This window comes from Gloeophyllum trabeum (assembly GCF_000344685.1).
Source record: "Gloeophyllum trabeum ATCC 11539 unplaced genomic scaffold GLOTRscaffold_00004, whole genome shotgun sequence".
Lineage (NCBI taxonomy): Eukaryota > Fungi > Basidiomycota > Agaricomycetes > Gloeophyllales > Gloeophyllaceae > Gloeophyllum > Gloeophyllum trabeum.
In genome coordinates, this window is record NW_006920413.1 from 746,904 (window position 1) to 762,674 (window position 15,771).

General features: G+C 55.8%; 6 protein-coding genes and 1 non-coding gene across 7 annotated transcripts; 5 read left to right on the forward strand and 2 right to left on the reverse strand.

Annotated features, from left to right (window-relative positions):
• The first annotated feature begins 293 nt into the window (after positions 1 to 293).
• Positions 294 to 1,649, forward strand: GLOTRDRAFT_73508 (NADH-quinone oxidoreductase). Its single transcript, XM_007865986.1, has 8 exons — positions 294 to 354; positions 405 to 458; positions 519 to 671; positions 722 to 793; positions 845 to 1,024; positions 1,078 to 1,158; positions 1,213 to 1,327; positions 1,381 to 1,649. The coding sequence occupies exons 1-8, from the start codon at positions 327 to 329 to the stop codon at positions 1,391 to 1,393; spliced, it is 696 nt and encodes a 231-aa protein (XP_007864177.1). The 5' UTR covers positions 294 to 326; the 3' UTR covers positions 1,394 to 1,649.
• A 415-nt stretch (positions 1,650 to 2,064) lies between these two features.
• Positions 2,065 to 5,320, forward strand: GLOTRDRAFT_127392 (uncharacterized protein; the record flags this gene model as incomplete). The annotated part of the gene is made up of 3 exons (XM_007865987.1): positions 2,065 to 3,135; positions 3,188 to 3,912; positions 3,964 to 5,320. The coding sequence occupies 3 exons, from the start codon at positions 2,065 to 2,067 to the stop codon at positions 5,318 to 5,320; spliced, it is 3,153 nt and encodes a 1,050-aa protein (XP_007864178.1).
• Positions 5,321 to 5,654: 334 nt separating this feature from the next.
• On the reverse strand, positions 5,655 to 9,833 carry GLOTRDRAFT_37808 (uncharacterized protein; the record flags this gene model as incomplete). Its single annotated transcript, XM_007865714.1, has 10 exons — positions 5,655 to 5,774; positions 5,828 to 6,165; positions 6,206 to 6,434; positions 6,489 to 6,865; positions 6,914 to 7,030; positions 7,086 to 7,635; positions 7,692 to 8,018; positions 8,068 to 8,302; positions 8,356 to 9,071; positions 9,126 to 9,833. 10 exons carry the CDS (start codon positions 9,831 to 9,833, stop codon positions 5,655 to 5,657), a joined length of 3,717 nt encoding a protein of 1,238 aa, XP_007863905.1.
• Positions 9,834 to 10,138: 305 nt separating this feature from the next.
• On the forward strand, positions 10,139 to 12,257 carry GLOTRDRAFT_120391 (uncharacterized protein; the record flags this gene model as incomplete). The annotated part of the gene is made up of 10 exons (XM_007865988.1): positions 10,139 to 10,185; positions 10,239 to 10,325; positions 10,378 to 10,419; positions 10,469 to 10,496; positions 10,574 to 10,735; positions 10,789 to 10,873; positions 10,926 to 11,013; positions 11,072 to 11,138; positions 11,192 to 11,521; positions 11,583 to 12,257. The coding sequence occupies 10 exons, from the start codon at positions 10,142 to 10,144 to the stop codon at positions 12,255 to 12,257; spliced, it is 1,608 nt and encodes a 535-aa protein (XP_007864179.1).
• On the reverse strand, positions 11,416 to 13,368 carry GLOTRDRAFT_110389 (uncharacterized protein). The gene is made up of 6 exons (XM_007865989.1): positions 13,249 to 13,368; positions 13,172 to 13,200; positions 12,781 to 13,118; positions 12,638 to 12,721; positions 11,583 to 12,589; positions 11,416 to 11,521 (listed from the first exon to the last, which is right to left on the reverse strand). The coding sequence occupies exons 1-5, from the start codon at positions 13,303 to 13,305 to the stop codon at positions 12,444 to 12,446; spliced, it is 654 nt and encodes a 217-aa protein (XP_007864180.1). The 5' UTR covers positions 13,306 to 13,368; the 3' UTR covers positions 11,416 to 11,521; positions 11,583 to 12,443.
• A 38-nt stretch (positions 13,369 to 13,406) lies between these two features.
• GLOTRDRAFT_104658 (uncharacterized protein) lies at positions 13,407 to 14,600 on the forward strand (the record flags this gene model as incomplete). Its single annotated transcript, XM_007865990.1, has 3 exons — positions 13,407 to 13,423; positions 13,863 to 14,129; positions 14,273 to 14,600. The coding sequence occupies 3 exons, from the start codon at positions 13,407 to 13,409 to the stop codon at positions 14,598 to 14,600; spliced, it is 612 nt and encodes a 203-aa protein (XP_007864181.1).
• Positions 13,463 to 13,551, forward strand: GLOTRDRAFT_t49. The gene has a single exon. It is a non-coding gene; the product is annotated as a tRNA-His (tRNA).
• Positions 14,601 to 15,771: the final 1,171 nt, after the last annotated feature.

Genomic DNA, 15,771 nt, shown 5'->3' on the forward strand with positions numbered 1-15,771 from the left:
CTAAAGGAATTGATGATGACTTCTGGCTTTGAGTATGGGGTGTCTGCGTGGACTCTGTCCTTATATCATTCGTAATCGGTTTGCGGACTGCCTGCGCGCCCTTGATATGTTCCTGTGCACGGACCTAGTATTCCAGAGCAGATTCAATGAAGTGAAAGAAAACAAGCAGCAGCAGTCGCCACAACGTCCGAATCGAGAAGAGGTCTCCGGCTAGTCCGTGCGGGAGACCGGGAAAGACGTGACCCCCGGCCGATCGCATCCGAGTTACATTACGCCCGGTGCCATTGGCTCGTCGCTGCCCATACCGTTCTTCGCCTCCATCCGTCATGTCCGCCAGCGTCCTCAGGAATGCAGGTAACGCCGAGCTGTTCAGAAGTTGTTACTTTGCTGACGTTCGCTTGCAGCCCTCGTTAACGCCAGCCGTAGGGCAGCGTTACGCCCACAATTGGGTGTAAACGGTGCGTTCTGAAGTCGATGTTCAGTTAGTTGTACTCTGACCTTTGGTTTTGGCACTCTAGCCGTGCGTTCACTACATTCCACCCAACCGAAGTCTGCACAAACCCCCGATTCTGAGATTCCCTCCTCGACGACGTCACCTTCGCAGCCTATCACTGCGTTGGCAAAGCAGGGATCCAACCAGTTGAGCTTGGAGACGCCAAAGAATGGGATGGGTGCGTGCCCCTTCTGCTACTATAATGCCGGGGTGTTAAGGGTTTATTAGAGTATGTTCTGTCGACGGTGGACAAGGTGGTGAACTGGGCTCGGCAGGGATCCATGTGGCCAATGACTTTCGGTATGGTTCGTTATTCTTGGGGAACGCACAGAGGATTGATGAGTACTGCAGGTCTGGCTTGCTGTGCTGTGGAGATGATGCATATGGCTACGTCCCGGTACGACCAGGATCGACTGGGTGTTGTGTTCCGTGCAAGTCCCCGGCAGTCTGATATCATGATTGTCGCTGGAACGCTCACCAACAAAATGGCCCCGGCCTTGCGGAAGGTGTACGACCAGATGCCTGAGCCTCGTGAGTATCGACATCTAGCTGGGTTTATGAGGTGCGCTGACGATTGGTTTTAGGCTGGGTCATCTCCATGGGTTCATGTGCTAATGGAGGTGGATACTATCACTACTCGTACTCTGTTGTCCGGGGCTGCGATCGTAAGCCTGCTCTCTTGCCTGGTTTTGTTCATGGGGATTCTGACATACAGTCAGGTATTGTCCCTGTTGACATCTACGTCCCCGGGTGCCCACCCACAGCTGAGGCACTGCTGTATGGCATGCTCCAGCTACAGCGAAAGATGAGGCGAAACCGGAAGAGTGTGCTCTGGTGAGCTCCTTCAAGGGATGCTTGAGTACCTTCTGCTTACCATATTGTTTCAGGTACCGCAAGTAGAATAGCTGCAGTATGGACGGAACGCATAGTCTATATTTCAACCGTGTGCATAATCTTGGCGTAAGCCACGATAAACCTTTTTCCTCGACCTCCACGACGACGATTCATCCACTCTTTCTCCATTCGCCATGACCGGGCAGGAGGGCAGTACAGTCACCCTGGATGATGGGCGGTATCCAGGTCTCCTCCACCTCTCAGAGCAAGCTTTCTGCACCTTTCGCGTAGACTGCCATATGTACTAGCGTACGAAGCGCGCAATATTGTAGATCGTTTGATTCTGTCGTCGCCAGTACAACAATCCGGGAGACTTGGTACAGCGGTAGTTTCCCGTTATAGCATGTTGTGAGGCGCTGCAGGCTGCATTCACGAGTCGGGCGACTAACACCGCCTGACAGCCGGCCGTATCGCTTGCAGCGATTCTCTTTCCTGTTTGTTATTCTCCGTTTCTCTGCTCGTCCTCGCTGCCAGTCTCGCCGACGACGGCTCCGGACAGGCCAGAACAGCGCCCGCCTCTCTCTTCCATTCATCTCTGTTCGGCACGACTGCAACAGCGGCAAGCGTGATCCCCGTTTACCTACAGCTTTCCGACTTCTTCCTCTCCTTCCCTTCCTTCCGTTTTTACCCCGCATTTTCGTAACTTGGAGGCTGTCTGACGACTGTTTGTTCCTGCCATGGCCACCGCAATTCCACCACCACCGGCAGACGGCATGGGTCTGCTCTCTTCCAACGTGCATTCTCACATCAACGGTTACCCACGCAATTTGGCTCTCTCCGAGCTCGACTTCAAGGATAATCGCTACCCCTCTGTTGCCCATCCGCCATCTGGGTCTGATCGAAGAGGTAGCGTGATGATGCAGAGCCCCGGGCCCAGCAGAGACGACGACGGTCGGGGAGGTGCTATAAATGGGCGCGGTGAATCGCCCAGGCCGAATGGCGCTGTCGACTACTTCACCCAGGACCAACAACGGCAGAAGGCAGATTCACCGCGTCCGTACGATGCTTGGGCGGATATCCAGCAACGGCAGCAGCTGCAGTTGAAGGAGAGCATTGTGTCGTATGCGTCGGCGAATGGAGGGCCCCGTCAGGTGGATGACAGGTACGCCAATAGTAGGGACGAGCATTCACCGCAGGCTGGTGGCTCTTGGGAGGTTAGGCAGGGCAGTGGTGAGAAGGGGAAGGAGCCGACGACCACGCCGCCGGACCAGTCAGGTCGACCGCGCTCGGCGGGTCAGACGCAGCCTTGGGGGGACACTCCTGCTGCTCTTCTCCCATCCTCACCGCGACATCCTTCCTTACCCGCCGCCGGCGTTGGTGCGGGCCCTAACAACAATAACAACACCAACAACAGCTCTACCCTCGTCCCCATGTCCGCCGCGCCGTCGTACAACCCTTCGAGCTCAGTCCCTATTCCAGTTTCACCTAAGCCGCGCGCGTACGCTCAGCATCCCACTTACGTCACTCCAGCGTCCGCGCCCAATCCTGTGAACCCTATCCTCTCCCAAAATCCTCCGGTGCCGCAGGAGGAGGTGTGCATCGAGTGTGCGATGCGTGACCAAGATATGGCCGACGTTGACGTGACCTCGCCAGGTGTTTGGGAGCGGGAGAGCGATGTGTACTACCTCGAGCTCTGTCAGAGGGAAGCGCAGGAGGAGGCATCCGGTGAGGTGACTCCTGATCCGGGTCGCCCCAGAGCGAAAGGCGACCTCTTGACAGAGTACAACCTGAAGATATGGATTAGCATGGTGCGTTGGGGATGCCAAAATCTGCTGACGGGGTTCTCAATACGTTATCTAGAACCCGAAGGAGCCCAGTGCTCGACAGCAGACAGTAGCTAGCTACGTGAAGAGTCAGCGAATGCTACTGGAAGCCGAGACGCTCGCGCGTGCACAAGCCCTGCAGGAGTCCCGTTTGCTTGAAGACAAAATGAGGGATACGTACTCCCAGTTGCGTCGATCTGCTTACGAGTTGGGTAGCAGTGCAGTCCCGGATGACGACACGGGCGGCATTCGTATCAAGACCCCTCGCTCGACTTCGATGCCTTCTGCGGGTCTACTTCACAACCATGGACGCGAGGTGACCTTACTGGAGAATGGCATGATCGTCGAGCACGTCGATGTCCGCAAGGAAGAGAAGGAGGAGCGGGAAAGGAGGAAGAGGGAGGAAAAGCGAGAGAGAAGTCGCGCACGGAAGTCTTCGCGCGGTTCTGTCATCGACGTCAATTCAGTCTACTCTGTTAACAGTCCACTTCCTCATACAGATGGCGGCGTCCACTCTGGCGCTCGCCCTGGGCCTCGATATGTCCAATCTACCTCTGGCAGGCCGTCGAGCATCCTAACTGGGGATAGACCTGCCTTACCCCGAGCGTTGTCCCAGGCGTCGTTCTCTGATGTCCAGAGCATCGGGTCCATGTCGCCTAACCGTCGATCACGATTCTTTGGTTTGGGTAATTTATCTCCTGGTTGGAGGAGCCAGAACAGTCTGGCACCATCGGGGATGTCCGGAAGCATGGTTGATATGCAGTGAGTTAATTGTTGTGCATTAGGCTGAAGTGTTCTGATAGCCTCTCCTAGTGTCGCTTTGCAGCGCGAGCATGCTCGGGCAGGTCATGGAGCTCATCCTTCCGTTGATATCAGCAGCAATGCCCCTTCACTGCGTCTCAGCCAGATGTGGCCAGGGGATGCGCAGTTGGAGCCTGCGGACTACCAAGGTTCCAAGACCGAGACTGTCAAGTCTAAAAAGAAGAGGAAGGGCCTCGCAAAGATATGGCGGATAGTGACCGGCGGCTCCTCCAAGAGCGAGAACGGCATTCCCACCAATGGTCATGGTCACCTGGTGGACGATCTCCCGCTAGCACCTCCCCCACCTCTGTCCTACCTTGTTGAGAGGGGTCGAGAGAGGGGAATGTCCGCGTCCGGGGATCAGGGCATGTCGTCCTCCCGTCAATCCATGCCGTCTTTGTCATCCTCCATATCTCAAAGCTATCCCGTTTCACCTGCTGGTATGTCTCCCCCAACAGCACCATCTAGCCTCCTGCCTTCACCTTCATCGTCTCGTAAATCTGTTCCAGATCATCGAGATGCTGGGTTCGATGGCCACAAGAGTGGTGGAAATGAAGACCCTGAAATGCGGCAAGCCTATCCCGCGCCCGACGAACCCAGGTCGCCAAACCCAAGAAACATGCAGCTAGGTCCCGATGATAGAGGCCGTAGCTTCCAAGGCTCCATCTCATCCTCCTACGGCGCCACACTATCGCCTTCCACCACTCGTCCCGCTTCCATCATGCAGCGCGAGAAGTCCCTGCCTCCCCTCCCAGACGAGGCCGAAGTACGATTCCCGACCGACACTCGTCCACAAACAGTGTTTACGTACGAACCTCCCATTCTTCCCAATGGGCTGGTTGCTCCTCAGGCGCCTTTCAGGAATGCCGAGGTAAGGCGGCAATCGTTCGGCGGAATCAGTTCTCGCCCTCACCTTCCTCTTAACCCGCCCAAGGGTGCGATGATGACTACCGGGCCTGCGGGCATAGTGGGAGCACCGTTCGCGAGCAAGTACAACGAGTTCGGCATTTCGCGTCGTTCTCTTGGTCGCCTCGATGATGCGAGGTATGAGCAGGAGTTGAGGCCCACCCCACGGGCTCAGACTCCCAGCAAGCGTAGGAGTCGGTTTGGACTCTCGACTCTGTTCGGCAAGAAGTCGCCAGCCATTCCTGACCAGAGAGAGGTTCACATCATTAGTCCGTCACCGGATTATCCTGGCTGGCGTTCCTCCGACTCCGAAGGGCGGCACGAGGCAGGATCCGGTCACAGCACCCTCCCCCGCATGTCCGTCATATCTCGAAGAAATCTGGACGAACTAGTGCAACAGGATCCAGAATTCGTGGCGTATCGCTATCCCTCCAACGACCAACGCATTGATTTGTTACGGTGAATTCACCGTCATGGGTGTATCATATCTGGGTTTGCGGGTAGACAGCTATGCATCTTACAGTATCTAGCACTCTGCATCCTGCTGTCGCTATTCGTCCTCAATTGTCGTAGTTGTCTCCACCATCTCTTCTTATACACCGGACTAATTGGCTATACCTCCATATCGCAACCCCCTCGGACTCCTTGCATACCACGTTCCTTAGCTTCATGTACTCCATAGGCTTTCTCATTTTTACAGCGTGTGCTTCCTTTGTCCTCATACATACTCTAATACAACACCGGTGTCCAATGATGCGAAGGCGAAGAACAGCAGCTAAAGTGACCCCATCAGGTCTTCAACGTTTACCAGCAATGCCAATCTTATTACGTCCCCGACCAGACTTCTTCGCGGCTTGAGACAGTGGTAAGTATGCGTAGGGGTCGACTCCGCCTTTCTTGACATCGCCCCCGGCCCTCTGGCATGAGGCATTAGTGATATGCGCGTAGTGAATAGGTAGGCCACTCTTACCTTGGCTTTGAACTCGTGTCCAAGCTTTGCTTCAGTTTTCCGTTGCTTGCTGCCCTTTTTCCCTTCTGGAGCGGCCGCGACGTCCTCCATCTCGACGTCCTGGTCCGCTTCGGCATTCTCTCTTCTTCTTTTCTTTGTGTCCTTGTTCGCTTTCATACGCCCGTTGGGACCGCGGGTGAATCCGTCAGCGGACGTCATGCTTTCTCGGTACGCAGTGCCGACAACGTCTTCAGCCGCCGGGGCGGCATCAGAATCACTCTCCTCGTCGATGACCATCTTGCCCGTATCGTCGTTTGTCTTGAAGCGATCGGCGTCCTTTCCAGGTTTACGCCTTCGGCCTTGTGAAGCTAGAAGGTACGAAACATTGGCTTCATCGACCGTCAAGATTTCGTGAAGATGACTCACTAGCAATGCGTGATGCAGCACCCTCCAAGAGATCCATGGGCTCATTACCGTCGAGACGTAGCCGTGCGCCGCCTTTATTACCTTTCTTCTTTTGTTTCGCGGGCTGAGAAGGGCCTTCTTCATCCGACGATGCCAGCTCGCTCTCGCTGCCATACAGGACATCCTCGAACGCGTCGCCGGCTGCAGGTTTCGCTGCAACACCCTACAAAACGACACACGATCAGCAAAAACGACTTGGAATGAGGACCGCACCTACCGTTTCGTCATCTTCTGCGTCCCCGGTCATGGCCTTCTTTCTCTTCGCCCTGTCCTTGCGTTTCTTGATGTTGAGCAGCACCTTCCTCCCATCCTCTTCCTGCGCACACGCGTATACGTGCTCCCACCCAAACCTACGTATCATCCGCTCGAAGATGTGTCGTACCTTGAGCTTGAAGTGGTTATTATGCTGGTGAGACCAGCCAAGCAGGGCCTTGACGAGGTCCGGGAGTTGCGGGCGAATGAGATCCGTCGGGAGCGTGTGGATGGCGAGCTTGACGTAACCGAGAGTCGACTTGACGATTTCACGGTTGGCGGAGGAAAGGAATACGAGCAATGTCGAGAATATCTCGTCGTGCATTTTAAGTGAAATCCAGTCTAGGTAACCAATGAATACGGTGCGAAGTGTACTGATAAGTGACATACCTTTGAACTCGAATACTAGTCTTGAGATGGCAGTGACGGTAGCGCTGACCATATGCGGGCTCGCCCCAGCGAGACCTCCCGCAACCATAGTCATGTACTCCTCAATACTCGCAGCAACTGTCAACAGATGGGTCTAACCTGCCAGATCAAAAACATGATAATAACAGCCCACCTTCGCCACTAGCATCCTCATCCATTCCATCCACCATATCCCGCTTAACCGTACCCCCCTCCTGCATCTTTTTGCCCATGGCCACCACGAGGTCGAACGCCGCCCCGCGCGCCTTCTCCGAGGGCTCCTTCGTCCCGAGCACCGCCTCTGGTATCAGCGAGGGTATCAGGTGCAGCGCGTTGGCCGGGATCCTCTCGACCACGACGGAAAGAAGATGGAAGCGCTCCTTCTTTCCCGCCGCGCCAAGCTTGTCCAAGACCGCCTGTAGGCGGCCGAGCACCTCTTCCGCTCTCACCTCCGCCTGTCCGCTCTCCGCGAGCTTCACGAGGATCTTGTACGCGCGCTTCTGCACCGCGTTGTCCCGGTGCGCGAGCACCTGCTCGCTCAGGCAGAAGTCGAAGAGCGCCGACGCGTCCTGCGCACTGAGGTACGGGAGAAGGATGACGAGCAGGTCCTGCGTAGTGGCTGTCACGCCGCCGCTGCCCTCGTCTGTGCTGGCGACGTGCCGCTTAAACAAGTCGAGCACTTTGGCATAGGCCTTCGTTACTTCCTGTTCTCGCGCAATGTATCAGAAAAGAGGATAAAAACATGGGAGTACGCACGAACCTTGCTGTCAGCGAGCGCGGCCCAAGCAGCGATGACCTCGCCCACACTGTTCCTGTCATCGGCCGTCGAGAACAAGTTGAACAGCACCGCAAGCCAGCTCTCCACCTGCGTCTTCAGATAAGCCACGTTCGCCTGCGCGTCTTCGGGCGGGATACGGTCTGCGTCCACAGATGCGGGGAGTTTCTGTCGCGCCTCGCTGCCCCGCTCGGTGGCGAGCGCGACGTTCGAGTCGATGATCACCTTCAGGGCTCGCAGGACCGCGGCGCGCAGCTCGGGCTGCGTGTACAACACCTGCGAAAGGAGCTGCGCGAACTGCGGGGTGAAGCTCTGCACGCAAGTCAGCCTCTACCTCCATTCACAAACTCGTAGAACCCACCTCGCGGAGGTCCACAGTGCCCCAGCAGTACCCGACGAGCCCGGCCCACACCTGCGCGACAAGCACGCTCCAGAGCTTCGCCTCCGCTGCGCGCCCCTCGCCCTCCGCGCGTTGCTGGTAGTCGAACATGCGCTCGCTGAGGGGAACAAAGTACGCGACGAAGTGGGCCAGCGGCGATGGGTGCGGGTGCGCGAGCAGCGGCAGGAGGAACGCGCGCGGCTCGCGGCCTGCTTGTCTGGTAGACGACTAGATTAGATACATGACTACTTGCAAGAATCAGTTACTCACCGGTCTGCAGGCTCGATGTTGAGCGGGATGGCCTCGAGAAGGACGTGCGCGCCGAGCACGCTCATCGCCGCGCCCAGCGCCGCGTCCGCCGCCTCCTTGAACTCGAAGCCCTTTGCGACGCGTAGCTCCGCGATCTTCTGCGAGGTCGGGAGCATGAGCGTCTGTGCAGCGGTCGGCGCCGTTCTCGACCCGCCCGGGCGGAAGCGCAGGTTATCGAAGAGCGCCGAGTTCACCGCGAGGACTTCGGGGATGGCTCGCGCGAACGCTAGAGCGTCGAGGCCTTTGCGCGCGTCGTGCACGATCTTCGCTACGGGGGCCTTGGGGTCCTCGACCGCGGCGGCAATTAGAGACGGCGTGAAGCACTGCGCGAGGAGGTGCAGGCTCTCCGCCGCCGCCGCCCTCGTAGGCCCGTCAGCCGACTCGAGGAACGTCCACACGACCTTCCACACGCGCGGGAGCTCGCCTGCGCACGCCTGGGCGTCGGAGGCGTGGTAGGCGAGCATGGCGTGCCCGAGGACACGCACCCATGCCGGCGCGAGGGTCGTGTCGGACTTGAGCGGCGGGTTGGTGATGATGGCGTGCAAAATAGACGAAGTTTGGTCGGCGATGTCGGGGGTGGCGAGGAGGGAGGAGAGCAGGGTGTATGCGCTGTTCGAGAGGTACGGGTTGGCGAGGCGGGGAAGGGAGAGGAGGGCGGATGCGATGGGGGGAAAGGACTGGGTGGGTTAGGGTTAGCGTGCTACTAGGTAATTCAGGAATCAAAGACTTACGGAGGGGGGCAGCTTGAGGAGGACGGGGCGTAGAAAGGCGAGTAGGTGAATAGCGGTCTCGGCAACATCCGAGTCGTCCTTTTTGCCTTTGAATTTCTGCGGTGCGCCAGAGTTTACCTCTGCCAATGTGTTCTGAACCCATTCTGCGACGCGCTCTGCGTACGGATGGATAGCTAGCGGGACGGGCGGGTTGTCAAGAATGTCCTTGACGACTTCCGCGGCCTTTTTGCGGACCTTCGGGCGCGGATCGAGGCACAAGTATAGAAGGGACGCAAATGACTGCTTGATGGTTGGGTTCTCGAGGTGCGCTCGGTCCAGCGCTAAGACGACGGCACCGTATATCGTTATTTGCGAACGCAGGGCAGGTGCATGCGGTACAAGGTGTGGAAAAAGCGGGGCAGTGAGGGAGAGCAAGGTGTTGAGGTGGGAGCAAATTACGGGCGATTGGACGAAGGGTACGACGAGCGACAAAAGATACAATTCTGCTGGGAGTACATCACCTTCGCCGAGCGAGAGACCCAAGTCCTTTTCTTTCTGCAGTGTACCGTCCAAAGTCGTCAACAGCGCCGCAAAGTATGCAGTCGGCGTCCGCTCGATCTTCTGCTCGTCCAGCGTAGCCTCGAGTGCTCTCAGAAGCGTCGCCGGCGCCTTTTGGTGAGCCAGCGACGAATTCGTGTGCGGTCGTATCTTGCTCAGTGTCTGTTCCATGGCGGCGACGTCGTCTTCAGCGATCCCGCAAACTTAGAACGGAAGGGATGTATTGCTCGTGCAAAGCGCAAGGTTTGAATTTTACGAGTGCCTGCCATTTCGGGCTGCAATTACTCTAGGCTTAGGTCGCCGGCCACGCGACGGTACGCGCCTCTGCGATGCGATCAGGGGCAGTCTCCGCGCTTTGCTTGGCCGGGGAGACACGTCTGGTCGTCGTCATCGTCGCTGCGCATGGCTTGTGAACGTCGTTGACGCTTGCCTTGATGTCTGGAACTCGACTGGGACTGGTATAGCGCGAAGGATCTACTATGCCTCAAGGGTCACCCACTCCGTGGTCGTATTTTCTAATACGGTGCGTCATAAATCCAAACGATGGGTGGGCGGAGTGACCTGATGCTCGCAAAGGCTGCTTTTCAAGTTTGTCTTGAAGATATTTTACGGGACTATCGTGGTAGAGAACGCGGAACATGTACCGAAGACGGGGGAGCCATGGTGGGCATGCCAGCTTGGAGGTGTTAGAGCGTTTTTGACCGCGTTAAACTAGCATTGTGTGTGCGAATCACAGCAATTCCCTCACGGATGCATTGTAAGTTAATACGGCGGCTATGATCGGAACCCCTCTAATCACCCTGTAGATTACTTGTAACAGCCATCCCTCAGCGGGTACGTCCCCCATGCATCCATCAATGACCCGATTCCGAGTCGAACTTACCCTTGCCATCGGTCCTCTGCGCTTCCAGCGGCGCAACATGCTCAGACTTACAGCCAAATCCACACAATTTGGCAAGAAGACATTTACTAGCTGGCTCATCGAGTCCGCCGGAACCGTCCCCATCAAACGGCGGAAGGACTTTGGCGACCAGGAGGTGGACAATAGCATGGTTATGGGTAATCTCATGGAGGTAAGTGTGCTCTGGCCGACAGATCACTGAACTGTATTGATCTGCAACCCTAGGCTCTGGAAAAGGGAGACGCCGTATGCTTATTCCCGGAAGGGGCGAGTAGGTATCATCCCAGTATCGCGCCCTTGAAAACAGGAGGTGAGGAATTTTGCTGACACCCGCGTACACATAATTCACTGTTGTTCCCTAGTTGCTCGTCTCGTGTCCGAGGTATTATCCAGGAACCGCGACAACCCGGCTTTCGAGATATCCATACTAAATTGCTCCATCACTTACATGTAAGAGTCACTCTGCGTGTTCGCGTGGAGTTTGCCCTCAGTCAGCTCGTGCGCACAGGCACAGGCAACACTGGCGCTCCGACGTCCTCGTTACCTTCCACCCGCCCATGCGCTTCACACCCAAGGCAAGTGTCCCATGCTCTTTGGGCGGTGCTTAGCTTAACATCCTCTCGCTCAGGCGCATCCGGAGCTGCTCGCTCCAGTCGACTATACTCACATCCGGCTGCTCACCGCGCGCATGCACCAGCAGATCTCCGCGGGCACGCTCGACTCGCCCTCGTGGGACCTCGTGCGCACGAGCAAGCTCGCCGCGCGCATGTATGCGCCCCTCGGGACGCGCATGAGCCTCGGCGACTACGTCCGTGTCGTGCGCACCTTCCTCGACGCGTTTAAGTTGACCGTGCCGGGCACGAATGGGGAGGGGAATACCACCGCGAGCGGGAGTGAGGGGGAGGGCGAGATGAGGGAGGAGATACGGGAGTTGGTGAAGCTCAGGCAGGATTTGAAGGTCAGTCCCCTCGACGACCTCTTGCGCTTTTCCGGCAATCATGAAATACTTACGTGCCCAGTCCTATCAAGACACCCTCTCCAAATGGGGCGTCAAGGACGACCGCATCCGCCGCCCGCTCTCGCGGGCCACCATCCTCCGGCGCATACCCATCCGCCTCGGCTGGTCGCTCGTCCTCTTCACGCTCTCCATCCCCGGGCTCCTGTTGTGGCTCCCCATCGTGCTCACCACCTTCATCGGGGTGCGCAACTTCACCAAGACGGGGCCGGTGTGGGACACTTGGGACGAGATCGCGCAATACAAGCTCGTGTACGGGCTGATCTCGGGGGTATGCGTGTGGTTGGGTAGCATGGTGATCACGTTCCCCGTTGCGCCCTTAACGGCTGTGGTCGTCCCTGCGGTGATGTGGATGACCCTGAGGTGGATGGAGGACGCAGTGAGCGCGTTCAGAGCGTTTGCAGCTTTGGTTCGGCTGTTGCTAGTTCGGGGCCGGACATTGCGAGAGATTGCGGAGGTAAGGAGGGACTTGTACGAGCGGGTGATGGTGCTTGCGCGTAGGCTGGGATTGCCGGAAGATCCGGAGACGTATTTTGCGCAGCTCGGTGGTAGGGAGAAGGGCAGGGTGAGGGGAAGTTGGGAGAGCCGAGTGAAGTATTTCTCTATCCGGAGAAGGAGAAAGAGGGATTGGAATGAGACCCTTCGGTTGTATGATCAAGTGGACTACCCGGAAGACTAACACTTCACGCTTGAATACTAATGGCAGCAAAGTCGTGCATAATATATATAATACAGGTGGAGGCGATATGAAAGCGAAATAGGAGTTGGAGTGCGGACGATACAGTGAATGCAAAGAATAATCGGAGACAATGTATTCGTCGCGAGTCATGAAGGGTTCGTTAAGCGACTATATGACCTGTGTAGTTTACTCTCCTCCACGAATCGGCTGGTACGCCCTGTTTCCAGCAGCCCATCTATGACCGGCGTCGGCGGAAATACCTGTGGTCACCACGCCGAAGACGATGAAGATGGAGAGCAGCCAGTCGACCATGTTGAGAACGTAGGCAGTGCCTGAGGAGCCCATTAGCACGATAGTGTAGTCGCAAATGCACAACATACTAGGTCGAGCGTGCTCGAATCCTGCGTAACGAGACTTGCGATAGGCATCAGTGATAAGTGCGAACGCGACGATTTGCAGAATGGCTAGTAGAGGGAGGAGTTAGCGTCACGCCCAATCTTCATCTCATCCATTTGCTGTGTACCGTGTACTGCGACAAGACCAGCAACAGCCCTCCAAATCCTCCTCCTCCGTGAATGGGTACTGACTCCGAACACGATAGCCAGGAGCGCGGTCACAGCGAACCCGATGCTCAGCTCAACGAAGTACCCCGCACTCGTCCACTCGACGCAGAGCGTCTTGTTCTCCGTCTCGCACTTGTCGGTCACCCGAGCAGGCCACGGCCGGCACTCGTACCGCGTGTAGTCGATTTTGCTCCCGTCAGGCCCCGGGATCTGCACCTTCTGGCGCTCGCAGACCTCCAGCAGGCCATAGCGGATGGTGGCTTTCGTGTAGGGGAGATCAGGACCGGTCTCTTCGAGCCTTTAATGTAGAAAGTCAGATGCCGTACAAGAGGCTACTTTCGGATAGCGAACCAGTCTGGTAGATATGCGGAGAACAGCGTCTGCCCGAATCGTCAGTAATGGCCCAAAACCAGACACGGTGGACGTACGAAGGCGAGCGAAATGAGGACTGCAAAGAAGGTCACGACGTACGACGTCTTCCTCATGGTGGTCGGTGACAAGATGCGTCGAACGAGGTATCGGACGCGCGGAGCGGTCGAGAACACACTGCCGGTCAAGCTGTCGAATGACGATAGTCATGATCAATATGCCATACAGTACATGGTTGTGCAGTTATATATGTTAAAACAAGACTCACTATCGGTCGCTGTCGATTAGTGGTTAAATCGCGTCGTTGTGGTTGTTCACAAGTCTATCCCGACGAGCCCCAGGTTCAATTCCTGGCAGCGACATCTTTTAGCCTTCAGTTCCAAGTGAACCGTGCTTCTTATCTAGGGTTAATCCTTTTATGCCTCTATTTCATGGCAACACAACTGTCTGATCTCCATGTTCCTGCTGTCCTTGCTGCGCAATGCGCCCGCTCTATGCATAGAATTGAGATGAAGGCTTCGCATGCTTTGCACCCACGCAATCCTCATGTGCGATAACGGACCGACGGCACCTGCTGATAGCTGTCAGGGATATAAAGAGGACTTGCCTTGGACCCGACCTTGGAAGCAAAGATGTCCGAGGTAGCCATTCGTCCTCCTGAGCATGGACCTAGCACGCTGTTGCAGGCTTTCCTGGATGTACTGACTCAGTCGATTATTCCTCTTACCCGCGGAGGTGTCTCGTCCGGTTCTAAGGTGTTCGGAGCAGCAGTCTTGCGTTCGAAGGATCTATCCTTGGTGGTCGCAGAGACTAATGACGAAGCATCTTGCCCCCTCTGGCACGGAGAGGTTAACTGTATCCGGAAGTTTTACGAAATACCTCGGGAGAAGAGAGGTGTTGGGTCCGACGAGTGCATTTTTCTGAGTACTCACGAGCCTTGGTCAGTGCACTGGTACTGCATCTGCTTGCCGAGTCTAATCATCCATTTCTCGCTCGGATATCGGCCCTGCAGTTCGATGTGCTTAAGGTCAGTTACGGTGTTATACGCCTATATGTACGCGTGGTAAGAGACAAGTGTTTAAGTGCCTTGGCTTGGTCTGGCTTCCATCACATATACTTCCTATTTTCCTACGACGACACCCGGGACACTTTCGCTATCCCGCATGATATCGATATCCTGACCTCTGTCTTCCACGCTCCAACTTCGTCGCCCGTCCCCTCCGATGACTTGTATAACCGGCAAAACAAGTTTTTCAGCGTCTACTCGATTGAAGGGCTTATGGGGCAATTGACCGACGACGATGCCAAACAGGATTTGCGTACCCAGATAAAGAGCGTGAAGCAGGAATACAATGTTCTGGCTGAGAACTATGCCCGAGGAAAGGGAGAGAAGGAAATACCACTTGCTTGATCAAGACCCAGGCCCGTACACGGTACGTCCCATCACCCATCATTTGTATGGACAATGATGAGGCGTTGCTCATGTGGGGGACAAGACCAATCACAAGGAGTGTAGCCTTGGTTGCGTTGCAGCACCCCAAGGCTCGATTATGCGGCAGCTGCAGCACTTTGGTATCCTAAAATGGCCCTTTGTGCTGTGTGTGCTCCCCCCGCGTCCCACAATTGCAACGTCTGTAATCCCAGTCCTGGCTTGCGATGTCTGCCGCAAAGCCCTTATCCCCGCCTCCCATGGTAACGGGCGAGAAAACAGCGTTTATCTGATTAGTCCTGCTTTCCTTCATCAGTTATGACAATTTTAGGATGCAATGAACTTCCCTGTTACAGGTTTACACGAATAATTCGTATAGGATGGATTCTGCGTCGAAATATTCAAACTCCCTTTGGCCTACTCTCGGGCGTCGCTCTTTACCTCGTGTATCAGACATTGTGCCTTATATTTTTCATGCTGTTTGTTTGTATGCAACGCAGGTGCGTAGAGTAAGACATTTTGATCCAGAGACTGCCGTTAGCTTTGGTTGGAGCCATCACGGACGACTCTACATTATAGCCCTAACCCTATTTGGCAAATCAGCGAGTGCCTCACTTCCTAGGCTTGATCCTGCGCCTCTTAAAAAAGACTTAGTAGACGAGCAACTCACTGTGTTTGTTGCAAATTAGCTCAACGCATAGATAGCTAGGATAACTGAGGTACCTTAGCTATCCCTCGAGCTTTCCGAACGTTAGATGACCAGCAGGTGCTGGTGGAAATAGCCGTACCTGCGCGCGTCTAGTTGCGTGTAAGATAGCCGATGCGACTGACATATCCCAACTTATCTTCCATGTCGCTAAGTTAAGTACCTACGTCCTTCATCTTTCACCTGTCAGCTTAGTTATCTCTAGCGATACTGACTAGGACAGCGACGCTATCTTGTTTCAAGCCACAGCATATTCGGCTTTAACCAAGATGCAGCAATCCGCGCTATCACTCCCCTTTCGTGCTCACGAATTATGCTCAAGTCCAACGTCTTCCGTTCACCTCGCATCGTACCTCCTCGACACAAACCGACGCGCCCTCCAAAGCCTGACCCTGGTGTAGGCGACTTGTGGTTGCAAACGGCTGACTTATCACCAGCAAACGCGTT

What these genes read in the sequence shown, in the direction of transcription:
- GLOTRDRAFT_73508 (XM_007865986.1), top strand. Translation starts at nt 327, where the DNA reads ATGTCCGCCAGCGTCCTCAGGAATGCAG. An exon ending in GACGCCAAAGAATGGGATGG is followed by an intron (nt 672 to 721) that starts GTGCGTGCCCCT and finishes AGGGTTTATTAG; the next exon opens with AGTATGTTCTGTCGACGGTG. An exon ending in CGACCAGATGCCTGAGCCTC is followed by an intron (nt 1,025 to 1,077) that starts GTGAGTATCGAC and finishes GATTGGTTTTAG; the next exon opens with GCTGGGTCATCTCCATGGGT.
- GLOTRDRAFT_110389 (XM_007865989.1), bottom strand. Translation starts at nt 13,305, where the DNA reads ATGAGGAAGACGTCGTACGTCGTGACCTTCTTTGCAGTCCTCATTTCG. An exon ending in TGGTCTTGTCGCAGTACACG is followed by an intron (nt 12,722 to 12,780) that starts GTACACAGCAAA and finishes TCCCTCTACTAG; the next exon opens with CCATTCTGCAAATCGTCGCG. An exon ending in ATTCGAGCACGCTCGACCTA is followed by an intron (nt 12,590 to 12,637) that starts GTATGTTGTGCA and finishes TGGGCTCCTCAG; the next exon opens with GCACTGCCTACGTTCTCAAC.